Source organism: Dipodomys merriami, unplaced genomic scaffold, assembly GCF_024711535.1.
Source record: "Dipodomys merriami isolate MVZ:Mamm:240054 unplaced genomic scaffold, mDipMer1.0.p SCAF_122, whole genome shotgun sequence".
In the NCBI taxonomy this organism is placed as follows: domain Eukaryota; kingdom Metazoa; phylum Chordata; class Mammalia; order Rodentia; family Heteromyidae; genus Dipodomys; species Dipodomys merriami.
In genome coordinates, this window is record NW_027202516.1 from 2359885 (window position 1) to 2373378 (window position 13494).

General features: G+C 55.9%; 1 protein-coding gene across 1 annotated transcript in view; it reads right to left on the reverse strand.

Annotated features, from left to right (window-relative positions):
- The window catches only part of Lrrc1 (leucine rich repeat containing 1), an 88782-nt gene extending 75501 nt beyond the window's left edge, over positions 1 to 13281 (reverse strand). Inside the window, exon 1 of the mRNA XM_070017281.1 lies at positions 13094 to 13281. Coding sequence (XP_069873382.1) covers positions 13094 to 13252 — 159 coding nt within the window. The 5' untranslated portion in view covers positions 13253 to 13281. The remainder of the gene's footprint in view (positions 1 to 13093) is intronic.
- Between the last annotated feature and the right edge of the window lie 213 nt (positions 13282 to 13494).

Sequence of the window (13494 nt, forward strand, 5' to 3'; positions counted from 1 at the left end):
ACACCTGAATGTCAGTTTGCCAGTTGGTGAAATATCATTTAAACACAACTCCCCCACACCAAAAATGCCCTCCCTCCCCTTTAAGGCTGACAAGGGGCTGAGGTGTGTATAGGAGCCAGTCTGCACCTGAATAATGCGGGCAGTTGATGGCGAGCAGCTCTTGGTGTTCTGAGATTCTAACTGGGGTTGCTCACCTCCGGAGCTGGGGCGGATTACCTAGTGTGTGGGCTGCAGAGGCCTTGGGCTCCAAACACTTCCTGCCTCTTGGCCATTCTATTCCTCATTAACACCTCTGCTAATAGGCAGGAGGAGAGGAACGGCCTCTGTCAGCATGACTAATGATGTGTTATCTTTCTGCCCTGGGACTCGCTGACTCAGGTGCACAGCAAACAAATGTTAACCTGCCCAGCTGAGCAGATTGGTGCCCACACACAGACGCTCCCAGAGACCTGGATCCCAGCGACAAAGGCCTCATGGGTCCTGGAGGATATGGACCAGCACACAGCCAGCACACGAGCGGATGCACACGCGGGGCCGGGGGGGGAGGCGCCAGGGTTTCCACTCCCAACCACGCCACAGAAAAATGAACTACATGTTCAATGGAACTGACTTCTTAAAAGCACTTCTGGTGATTAAAGCATTGAATTTCCCAGTGTCTGCCACAGAAACACACAGTCACTCCTGACAACAGACTGGCAGGAAACGAACGGAAGCTAAGTGGACCCTGAGGGGCAGGGGAGTGCGGAGATGGGAGAAGCAGGCCAGGAGGGCTTCACGGAGAGGTCAGCTCGCGGGAGAAAGGTGGCCTGCACAGAACCATCAGCAGCCACAAAGGCGGTGAGCCAAGAACACTGCCACCCAGGACACAAACGTAACCCATCAGACGAGTGTGTGTGCTCACATTCTAGCTCTTACAATGTCTGTTACTCGTCTGTTCTCTTAGGAAATCTCCCAGGCACTGAGTGATAATAAAATCTAGGGTCAATGTCCACACAGACACGCCTAGGTTTTTGTTAAGAATACTTCCCAACAGAAATCAGTCTTTCCAAAAACGTTTCTGGGGCAGGTGGCTTATGTTGTTGGCAGAAGACACAGGGTTAAGGAAGTGGCGCTGCGGTCCAAAGTGATAGAGCTGCTAGCCTTGAAGAAAAAAACTCAGGGACAGCACGCAGGCCATGAGATCAAGCCCCACAACTGACAACAACAACAACAAAGACACAGGGTTAAATGAGATACAATGAGACCTACCACTCCCAGGTGGGCAAGAGAAGTGTCTCCAAGAGCAAAGCAGGCTCTCTCTCCCACCCTCCCGCCCTCTCTCAACCTCCTGCCTGCCTGCCTTCTTGTTCCTTTCTTCCTAGGCCTGCCTACCTGCCCTGGACCACGGCCGCCCCTCTCAGCCCGTCTGATCACTCTGCCTGCGACTCTCTGTGGCTATCTCTGCTAGGAGTGCCACGGCTGGAGAAGCCTCAGCAGGAGAGAAGGCCCAGCCAGAACACGGGAATGGGGCCGGTGGCCAGCACTGTAAACCACTGACAGGACTCCCAGCAGCCCCGGGCTTCCTGAGAAGGGGAGAATCCTGTCACCCGTACCCTGTGTGGTTCAAGAAGGCACTTGGTGCTACTCTTGCACCTAACCTCAAATTAAAACACAATGCTGGAATATCTCAATTTTAGAAGACTCTATGATACACTTCTGCTGCACTGGCCCTGAAAAACTGCTCCACACAGATTTTCTTTCCAAACGTAAGCCCCTAAGGAGGGATGGGAGAGGGGTGGAGAGCAGGGGTTTGCTTAGCTTTGCCTCTGTCCAGGCAATTTCTGGAACTGCAAGTTACAGAAACAGAGGCACACACACAATGCTCCCGCCCCCTCCCTTCACCTGCCATTTTAGAATGTAGCTGTGAAAATCAAGGCATGTAAACTGGGTGAGTATACAGTAAATGCTTACGTCCTATTCATTTTTACTAGCATCCATTTAGTGTTGAAATATGCAGACTTCCAGAAAGTACGTGATTCTGACCCTTATGATCAAGACTAAAACCTGCGTCCTTCTCCTTCACTAGCTCCTTGACCTGACAAAGGCTCAAAGCTGCAACGGTCTGGCAACTGCACTGGGGGCGCTATAGTGCATGACTCGGGTCACATTTCCCAATGGATGTGCTTTTACTTGAAGTGTGAAGATTCAACCTTGAGTCACTTCCTGAAAAGGTGAGAAATCCAACACCAAATGGTGGTAATCACCTTTGAAGATTAAGCTCAGGCCAGGCGCCAATGGCTCACGCCTGTCATCCTCACTACTCAGGAGGCTGAGATCTGAGGATTGCAGTTCAAAGCCAGCCTGGGCAGGAAAGTCTATGAGACTCTTATCTCCAATAAACCACCAAAAAAAAAAAAATGGAAATGGTACTGTGGCTCAAGTGGTAGAGCACTCGCCTTGAGCTGAAGAGCTGAGGGTCAGCGTCCAGGCCCAGAGTTCAAGCCCCACGGCCAACAAAAAAAAAAAAAAAAAAAAAAAAAAAAGACTAAGCTCAGAGGTGAGCTGGCTCTGAAATGGGCTCAGCTCATTGGTTCCTGAATGAGGCAGAAACCACCAGCCACGCTGTGTATGCCTCCACTGCCCTGCACGCAACAGGGCCAGCTCCTGGCTCATGGTGGCTGTGCAGTCCGTTTGTCTGACCTTGAACAGTGAGACACAATAGCTAGAAGCACCAGGTCTAGAGCCAGACCCCACGTCACCCCAAGCCCTGCTGCTGCCACTCGGTAAAGGTGCGGCCCTGGGGGTCATTCTGGGTATCTGAGCTCCTCCTCTGTAAGACAAAGCCGTGAGGATGGGAGGGGTGAGCGCCCGCCCACCAAGGCACACCATTCAGAACTTCCCAGGCTCCCTCCCTCTCCTAAATTCGAGGTCACTGAAATCCTCCATGACCCAAGCGCCTGCTGGCCTCCATCCCGCCACCTTCCCTCTTCCAACACTTCCTCGGTCACTAAATGATTCTGCCACTGGTGAAAAGCAAGTATCTTCACCCAAAAGGGTCCGCCGCTTTCCCTCCTCTGTGACTGCCATCACCCAAGCCCACGCCCCACAGCTCTTCTGAGTGGCCTTCCAGAGAGAGGCCTGTCCCAGTCTATCCAACTTCCGATTCTCTGTACAGACAACAGTAAAGCAAGCACCGCACAGTAAAGCATCACACACATGTGAACATCTCACGCTCTGGGCCACACGTGGGCAGTAGGAAACCTCAATGCGCTCACCAGGGGCTCCAAGCCCCAGCCACCTTTCACCCCGATTTCCTACAGCCAATCCCAGCACTCCAAGGGACCCCCACTCTGGCCTTCTTCTACCCTAACTCACCCCACTCATCCTCAGTCCTTCTGGAAACCATCGAGACTGTCACATGGCTGTGTCACTCACAGAGGCACAGATGTCGCCTCCCTGGAGACGCCTGGTCAGAAGCAGGCACCTCTGCCGCACCCCGTGCCACGCTGCGTTTCCTTCGCTCTGCGGCGTGCACCCTGCCTAAACCTTGTGCTTGAGTCTCTGGCAACTGCTACCTACCTTCTCTAGATGAAAGTTGCAGAAGGGCGGCTTCTCCCTGCCTTCCTGGAGGGACAATGCCTGATGCACAGCCAGCATGCAAGCATGATGGGAGCAGAGGCCTGGCAGGATGGAAGAGGCCTACCCTGGTTCCCATCCGACACCAACATCCCACAAGAAAGCCCGAGTAGTTCCGAGGAGCAGACCTACTGTAGCCTCTGGTCCAGCATCGTCCCTGCAAACCCACCTCAGCCTGGCAGTGACACATAGATATTCTTCCCCTCTCTCCAGGACCAGGGTCTGAGCTCAGGGCCTCATGCTTGCTTGGCTGGCTTCCTTGGCTGGGCACTCTGCCACCTGATCCATAGCTCTAGTCATGCGTCACACTTTTTGCTGAGCATTTTAGAGATGGAGTCTTCAGGACTTTTCTGTCCAAGATGGCTTTGAACCACAAGCTTCGGGATCTCAGCCTCCTGAGTAGATAGGATTGTAGGTACCCAGCCAACCTACAGACATTCCTCATGGTCAGATCTCAAACTCTAGCTCCCAAAACAGACTCTCTCAAGTATCATGCCACCTAAACAGAAGTTTCAAGCAACCCCGTCTGAATGCCTCAGTTCACTTTAAGAAGGACCACAGAAAGTCCCAGCCCAAATGCCCATTACTCTTTTAAAAGTTGGGAAAATGCAATTTAGAGGAGGAAAAAAATTCAGCATTCAAAATGTGTGTGTGTGTGTGCCCAAGAAAATCTGCTGATCTTTTTTCCTTCCTGGGTTCTGGGAATCGACAATAACTGACCACAGGGGGAAGTGTGCGGAACAGCTTCACCTGATTATCAAATCCCTGATTATAATGATTAAGCCTGGACTTGTGGTTCCGCTTAAACCTCACTGAGCAGTTCACAGCGTCTCTGCTCTCCCACAGTTCTCACTCACACAATTAGCATCTAAGGAAGGATTCCCATGTCCCTCCTCATTCAGATAGGCAAAAAAGCAAGGGCTGAGCCCCCCCCCCCAGCACTGTTCTGACGGACTCACTCCCCCAGAGGCCCAAAAACATCCCCAAAATACGTTCATTTAAGTTCTGCAAGCACAACATCTGCCCTGCGCAGACACCCTGCTGCTCAGCAGGAACACAAAGGAGAAACCCTGTGTAGCGTTAGTGATTAGAGACAAGAGCGATGTCACTGGTGTCCCCAGAGACCACGGGGAGGGGCAGGAAGCTCCCCCAGGAGTCTGTCCTCCAGCACTCCACTCCACTCTGGGCCAGAAGAGGACACACAGCACCACAGATGCCATCAAAAGAATGGAGACTCTCGTGAGGCCCGAGGCTGTAATCCAGAGCAGCAGCAGGGGTCAGGCTGAAAGGAGGGGAGGAGGGGAGTAGCGAAGGTGAGACCCAGGTGGGCTGTGCCTGGCAGGTGGGGCGCGCATCCAGGTGATCGCTCTTCACCTGTCCTAAGCACTGCACTAGCACAGCTTCTGATGGGAAACACGACCACTAGTGTAAAAGAGAAGCAAAGTCATTACAGAGGAGTCCCTTTTTTGTTTTAACAATAATAAATACATTGGGGCTGGGAAGGTGGCTCAGTGGTAGAGCGCTTGCCTTGCATGCATGAGACCCTGGGTTCAATTCCTCAGCACCACATAAGCAAAAAGAAAAAAGCCAAAGTGGCGCTGTGGCTCAAGTGGTAGAGCGCTAGCCTTGAGCTGAAGAGCTGAGGGACAGCGCCCAGCCCAGAGTTCAGGCCCCATGACTGGACCAAAAAAAAAAAAAAAATAATAATAATAATAATAATAAATACCTGGCAATGCATGAAAAGAAAAATGCTCCATGACTTCTTTTTGAGGGGGAGGAGTTAAGACAGAGTCTTGCTATTTAGCTTCAACAGGTCTAGACCTCCCAATCCAACTCCCAATCCATTTGCCTCAGCCTCTCAAGTGCTGGGATTACAGGCATGCACTGCCACGCCCAGGAAAGAACAGATTCTTTTGGCAGTGTGAAATCAGAGTCTCCAATGCGCTACTATTTGAGCTACTCCTCCAGCGTAAGACTATGTTCTTCTAAAACAGTATGTTTGTTTGACATGAGGTAATGGATGTTGGCCTTCTACACCATTCCAAATACCTCAAGCACTCCCGACACTTAAGCTACTTATCGCTTTAAAATCATCCTTTAAAAAGAATGGTGAAATCCTGTTTTCCGTCAGCCTGAATGACTGCAGTGAGCAGCCTTTTATTACTGTGTTCTGAATGTGTCCTTCATTAAGATCGACCTGTAGAAATCCTCAAAATAATAATTTTGAAGTGAAATACAGCTGTCACTGCCTGAGAGCCTAATGAAATGCCATTCTTCTTCGTTTCATTTCAGTGTGTCACGCCCATCATCAGTAAAAACAAAGTGACATCCAGCACCAGGCGGGGCCGGTGGTGGCGAGTGAGCGGCCGGGCAGTGTTTACCCGGCATCTTCCAGCTGACCAAGGCAGAGCCCACGCAGGCGCCGTGCTGAGCCAGGGAGCTCAGAGCACTCCCTGTACACAGGCAGCTGGCCGCTGACCACCTTCCCCAAGAGGCGAGGAGGCGTGTGGAGCGAGGCCGGCAGGGAGGTCCGGCGGGCGGTCCACTCCTCCAGCCACGCCGCGCCACCAGGACCTCAGTGTGCAACACCCTACGGCCCCTCCCACCCCACGGCAAAGCCCGGCCTTCAGATTCTCCCATGCAGATTGTCTTCCCACCAAACCAAAGTATCTGGAACCTAAAAGTGATAGCCTATGTGAGTAAACTCTTCAAAAATAGGGAGAAAAAGTTAAAGTATTGCTTCTTACCTCCAAGAGTCTGAGGTCTTTTTCACTACACACACACACACACACACACACACACACACACACATTAGATCTTCTAAATTACTACTTGCAACAGTAAATTACCACTCCTGTCCACTAAATAACACCTAAGAGAAAGTTAATGGATGTCCAGAAATTCTTCTATGCATTTACCAAGACCTGGCCCTGATCTCACCCTTCATAATTATCTTATGAAGCTAAGGGCAGATGTTTCTGTCCCATACTAGGGACTGCGGTAGGAGGAAGAGGAGGAGGGGGAGAGGAGGAGGACGAGGAGGGAAGAAGGGGAGGGGGAGGGGCAGGAGGGGAGGGAGAGGAAGAAGGGGAGGGGCAGGAGGAGGAGGAGGGAGAGGAGGAGGGAGAGGAGGAGGGAGAGGGGAGGAGGAAGAGGAGGAGAAGAGGAAGAGGGGGAGGGGCAGGAGGAAGAGAAGGGAGAGGAGGAGGGAGAGGAAGAGGGAGAGGAGGAGGGGGAGGTGCAGGAGAAGGAGGAGGAGGGAGAGGAGGAGGAGGCAGCCTACAGGGAGCACTGAGCCCCACGCGGTGCTGTGGCACTGCTCCCCAGGACATGGCCAGTGTGGACCTGACCCCTGTGGCCACCCAGAAGGCGCGCTGCTCGCTCTGACAGGCTCCTGTCAGTGCCACACAGGTCCTACCCTAGCATGTAAGCCCACCACAGCCAGTCTGTTTTCTGGACATCTCAGGCACCTCCCTTACCCCAGCGGGACCTGCCGGAGAGGCTGGGGGCAGGGAGGAGCGCCTGCTGCAGGCCAGCCGGGCAGGAGAGCTGAGGGCAGACAGACGGGGCTTTGCGCTCACGCTGATCCATCTTCCTCAATTCCAGAAAAGGTTTACTAGACAGTCTGATTTCCCCAAAGATGTGAGCTACTTTTTAAAAGGCCGTGCCAGCAACGTGCTCGCTGGCAAGCTGCTCGGAGACAATCACTATTTCCCAAGTCCCTCTTCCACAGCGGCCAGAGCCACACCCCAAATCGCGCGGCCACGGCAGATCTGCGTTCCTCAGAAAACTCCGAGCCCAGTGTCCCTGCAGATACATTTTACCAAGGCAATGACCACATTCATCTAAACAGAACCAAAACAAACACGCTCTTCTTATCCATGGCTCATCTGGTTGTCTATTTTCCTAGCAAACCAAGGCTCACATCCGAAGCTTGCCATGTCTACATGAACGCAAAGGCTTCCTCCTAAGGCCTCAGCTCTACCCACCCAGGTGGGCTCATGAGTGGGCATGAGGGAATGCCCAGGCCAAGAGGAAATCAAACGCCTCCTCTAAAACTAACTTCTTAGTTAAGCTTCTTGATGCTCCGTTTCTGTATCTGAAGTACTGAACTAATGATGGCTAAGCCAGGTCATCCCTCAGTGTAGGAGAACCGGCTTATGGAAGCTCTTCACACCATGTCCGGAACGCAGGGAAGCTCTACGTGCGCTATGTGACGATTCACCACCACTTCTCACCCAAGGCTTCCCTGTCACGCGTCCTCACCTCCACCGGTGGGCGGCGGGAGCGCAGCGTCGCTGGATCTCAGTTTGCTCACCTCCAAGTGCAGCGAGCTAGGAAATGTACAGAGCAGCGACAGCAGGACAGCTGAGAACGGAGGCAGGAGCGACGCCCTAGACCCCCTTGTCCCTCAGCACAGACTTTTTTTTTCTATTTTCTATTACGTAATTGACTATTAAAAATCCAAGAAGACGAAAATAGAAGAAGACTCAATGTGAAGTGAACTAGAAAGAACACTAATACAATCACACACAGGCCATCTGCCCGCTGTCAATGCCTCCGTCCAGTGCAAGCTCCCAGGAGCAGGTCCTTGCCCGATACCCCTCATGGCTTCACCAGCCAGGGCCTGGGGCCCCTTTAAGCCTCCAGTACTTCTCCCAAACAAATGCTGTGAGCTCTTCTGCTCACTGGACCGACACCCATTTCTGCCATATGGCCTTACCATTTCTTCCTCATTAGCTACAGACAACTACCCGAGCACCCCAAGAAACACAGGCACCCTAAGATCCTGTGGCATTACTCTCCCATAAGGCCATCTGGATGACAGAATGTTTAAACATTATGATTGAAAGGAAGATTAAAAACTTAACTCTGGTTTTAAAAACACCATACATACATACATATCCAAAAAAATCTTCATACTTCATTGTTTTATAATAGAGGGTCCTTGCCCAAGTATCAAAAAATGATCTTATGTTTTGATTATGTCAGATCTAACTCTGGGTTGACTCCCAAAGCACCTTATACATGACATTTGCTTGATCCTGAACAATTTTATAAGGCAAGTACTTCTCTAACAGCTGTGGGAATAGAACATTCTAGAGAGGGAACACAGTCTTGAACTGTCTGACACTAACATACAGACGCTCAGCCTCTTCAGGAAGCAAGCTGTGAGGAGCTCTGGCAAAGACTGGCAGCAATGGCCAGGGTGAACTGGTGCAGACAACCCAGCAGGCGTGAGAGACAGAGGAGGAAAGAAGGATGGCATCTGGAAAGAAAGAATAACAGGTCTCAGTGACAAAACGGACAGAGAGAAGAAGGATCACAGGATCCATGAGCACTGGAGACAGGAAGAAGGGCCATCCATTCCTCGGGAACAGGACCAGAAGAGAAGCCAGCTGCGAAGACAAGCCGAAACTGAAACCCGGGTGGGTTAAGTCAAGATGGACTTGGGCCACAATGGGACAGGTGTCTCCTTATGAGGGCTGAAGTTGAACTCACACATCTGCAGCGCCCAAGAACTATTACAGAGGCAGTCAGAGGCGTCCAGCAGATAAGAAATGGACGGGGCTGGGAAGGTGGCTCAGTGGTAGAGCGCTTGCCTTGCATGCCTGAGGCCCTGGGTTCGATTCCTCAGCACCACATAAGCAAAAAGAAAAAAGCAGGAAGTTGTGCTGTGGCTCAAGTGGTAGAGCGCTAGCCTTGAGCTTAAGAGCTGAGGGACAGCGCCCAGGCCCAGAGTTCAGGCCCCACGACTGGACCCAAAAAAAAGAAAAAAAAAGAAAAAAAAAAAGAAATGGAAAACCACAGGTCTTAAAGACTGTTGCCTTCCTCGGTTTCAACAGGCTAAGAATCCAACTACAGGAAGGAGGAGGACGGCTGTGGGGTCTGGGCTGCCGACTGTGGTCACAGGAACCGGAAGGCCCACAAGGTGCCCAGTACTGACCAGAGTTCACCTCCCTCATGGAGCCTGTGTTCTAGATGGGCAAACATAAGGAACAAGTAGGCAAATACATAGTCATGGGACATGCTCTAGAGAGCAAGATGTAAGGAAATCTAAGGGAGGAGCTCACATCTGACATACCTCCAGCGATCAGCAGAAGACCAGCAAAGCTCCAAGAGGAGTGGGCAGACATGGTCAAATTGTTTTGCAAAGCAATGAAATTGGAGCACACACGCTCACAATACTGCGGCTACTATGGGAAGCTCTACGGGGTGTGACAGAGCTCGTGTTAGAGTGTACACACGCGGGGAGGGACTGGAGGAATCACGGGCCACGGGAAGAAAATGGATGTCAGCCAAAATGCTGAGGAGGTACACGGAGGAAGCCAAGGATCCAGCCCCACAGAAAGGACAAACACCTGGCCGGACAGACAACCCTCACCTCTGCCACCACTTCCAGAAACGTCTGGCCAGTTTGGAAAAGGGTAGATGCCAGATCAATGATGTTTAAGGAAAGAAAGCAGCAGAGAAGGAAGATGTACACAGGCTCGGCAGATAGTTAACTGCGCAATGGTGGAGAGTGACTGAGTGTTACAAGGCGAGGCTCTGTAGGCACAGGAGTGGGAGAGTGGCAAAGCCCTTGAGAAGATAAAAATGCTGTCCTCGAGTGTAGACAGGGAAGGACAGCCGCAGGGAGGAAGGAGGGCAGGAGCAAGGATGAAGGAGAAAGGACGGAATGTCTGTGGCCCCATGCGCTGGGCCAGCGCTAAGGAGGCGGGTTCTGAGCCCTGTCCTAGGTAGGCCACAGGACGGAGCCACGACTGGGGACAGGAGTTCAGGTCAGCAAGAGGCTGGACAATTGGGTAAATAGCCATCGCGTCCATCAGCAATGAACTGTGCTGACCCGTCCCAACCCCCACACATCGCATCTGTCCTGAGGCCTGCGGCCTCCCCTCAGAGCTGTGCACATCCCAAGCCATTTAATCTCCATCTTCCAACAACTAGCAAATAACAGTGGTTTGGAAAACCCTAGGAAAGGCCGAGTTTAGATGACCAAATGAGGTGAGGTTCCCGCTAGGTGTCCGCTGAAGAAAACAGCCCGTGACTGCTTCTCGCCGGCTGGATGTTTGGGAGGGAGTCACTTCATTTCTGAGTCTCAATTTGTAAATAAAGACAAGACGTTGGAACAAATGAGAGGTGGCAGGCCTTCCGCCACACCTGTCGTTATCCAGAAGCCCAACCCCCGGAGCCACCAGCTTCCCTCTGGCAGTGCTTCCAAACAAATGCCAGAGTGCCAGGACCTGGGTGCCTGGCAGGGAGTGGTACCTGGAGACTGGTTGGGGAGAGAGCGGGGCTTGGACAAGCCCAGGAATGGGTTAGATCTCAGAGGGGACAAGAGAGAGCCCAAGGAAAGACTGACCGCAACAAATACCAGTGCTTTCAAGGTGTGTGTTCAGTCACACCCAGGCAGCCGGGGCCAAGTCAGTCAGGGAGAAATCCATTCCACACAACTGCCAAACCTACTCAAGAGCTGCTAGGGCAAAATACCAATAAGCAAGTCTACCTCTTGGCTTTGTCATGTTTACCTACTGCATTTTCACAGCGCCATTAGATGATACTTTGAGATTCTAGGAGTTTCCATGTCCGTTCAGTAGAGAGACCTGACACTTCCAAAACCCGCCGCTTCCTAAGCCAAGCTCAACTTCCGGGAAAACCCGCAAGTGTTACAGGCTGGAATGAGTGCCATCCAGTGGGAGGAGATCTTCCAGTTCCAACAACAGAAAACATCTCAGAGAACACCCCAAACGCTCCTGGTGAACTGACTCCTCGCTCAATCTCTAACAGCTCCACCGTGAAGCCCCTGAACCACCAAGCCACAGACCCCATATTTCAACCTCTAAAATCACACACTGAAAGGGGTGAGGGAGCTTGAAGCCTCGCTGGACTCAAAGGCTAGCAGACCCACGTATTAGACAATGACTGCAAAGTAATAAGCACTCGTGGGGATGGTAGAGCTTTTTCTGGTTGGGAGCAAAAGCAAGGCTTGGGGGCTTTGCTAGGTCCAAGTGATAACGTCTGTGATAACGAGGAGCCCCCCTCACAAGAGCGGAGAAATTCGGGGGGGGCCCCGGAGAGCAGGGCCGGCTGTGGGCCGCAGCTTCCTGTGGCTGCCCCGCTGTCTCCCTTTCCCACACACCTGGGTCTGGGCGTCCTGCCTCGGGGTTCCCAGCCCAGGGGTACCGGTACGGGGGGGGGGGGGGGTTCACGCGCAACTCACAAGTCAGAAGCACTGACTTGCACACAAACTCAGGGACCCTGGGGCGCAGGGGTGCAGGGGTCCCGGGGCGCACAGGAGTCAAGGGGCGCGCGTGGGTCGCGGGGCACCCGCAGGGTTCCAGGGGTACGCAGGGGTCCCGGGGCGCGCAGGGGTCGGGGGGCACCCGCAGGGGATCCGGGGTGCAGGGGTCCCGGGGCGCACAGGAGTCCCGGGGCGCGCAGGGGTCGGGGCACCCGCAGGGGTCCCGGGGCGCACAGGAGTCCCGGGGCGCGCAGGGGTCGGGGCACCCGCAGGGGTCCAGGGGCGCACAGGAGTCCCGGGGTGCGCAGGGGTCGGGGCGCGCGCAGGGGTCCCGGGGCGCACAGGAGTCCCGGGGCGCGCAGGGGTCCCGGGGCGCGCAGGGGTCGCGGGGCGCGCAGGGGTCGCGGGGCGCGCAGGGGTCGCGGGGCGCGCGCAGGGGTCCCGGAGCGCGCAGGAGTCCCGGGGCACGCAGGGGTCCCGGGGCGCGCAGGGGTCCCGGGGCGCGTGCAGGGGTCCCGGGGCGCGCAGGGGTCGGGCACCCGCAGGGGTCCCGGGGCGCACAGGGGTCGCGGGGCGCGCGCAGAACTCCCGGGGCGCACAGGAGTCCGGGACGCGCAGGGGTCCCGGGGCGCACAGGAGTCCGGGACGCGCAGGGGTCCCGGGGCGCGCAGGGCCCCCGGCGCCCGGCAGCCGGCCGCGGCCCCCGTCCCCGCCCCGCAGCGGAGGCGCCTCGGGCCGGCTTCGGTCGGCACGGCCCTCCTCCCGGGCGCCGGCGGGGCGCCGCGGAGCTCGTGCGCTGCCCGGGTCCCGGAGCCGCCGAGGCCCAGGGCCGGCCAGGAGGGAAGGAGGACCGGCACCCGGGCCTGGGGTCCGGGGCGGGCGGGACAGGGGCGGGGCGGGGCGAGCCCGCGTTCGCGGCTGCTCCGCACTCAGGGGTCCCCGCGGGCGCAGAGCCCGGTGGAAGCCGGAGAACTTTGGGCGGGGAGGGCCGCGCTGGGACACGGCCACAGGTGGATGGGGGCGGGGACGGGGGAAGGGGGGAGGGAAAGGGGAGACCGGGGTGTGAGGGGAGGTGGGAGCAGGAGTGAGGGGTGGGCTGGAGGGGAGGCCGAGGCGGGTGCCCGCCCGCCCGCCGGTCCGCCCGCCCGGCCGCCCGCCCGCCCGTCCGTCCGCCCGTCCGCCCGGCCGCCCGCCGGTCCGCCCGGCCGCCCGCCGGTCCGCCCGGCCGCCCCTCACCTCCGGCAGCTCGCGCAGCTGGTTGGCGTCCAGCAGCAGCTCCTCCAGGCTGCGCGCGTGCCGGTACACCTCCTCGGGCACGCGCGCCAGCGAGCTGTGGCGCCGGTCGATGGTCTCCACGTGACGGTTGCACCGCCACAGGGGGATGCAGTGGAACATCGCCGCCGCGCGCCCCGCGCCCCGCGCCCGCCGTCCGCCCCGGCCCTCTCGCGCCGGGCTCCGAGGTGCTCGACGCCCCGCGGAACCTCGGGCGGGAGCCGGCCGCGCCCCTCCCACCCTCCGCCGCCGCCGCTGCCGCCGCCGCCGCCGCCGCCGCCGCCGGGCGCGCGGAGCTTCCGACTCCGCCGCCGCGCGGCCCGCGCATGCGCGCCCTGCGTCCTGGGCGGCTCCGGGCGACTCCG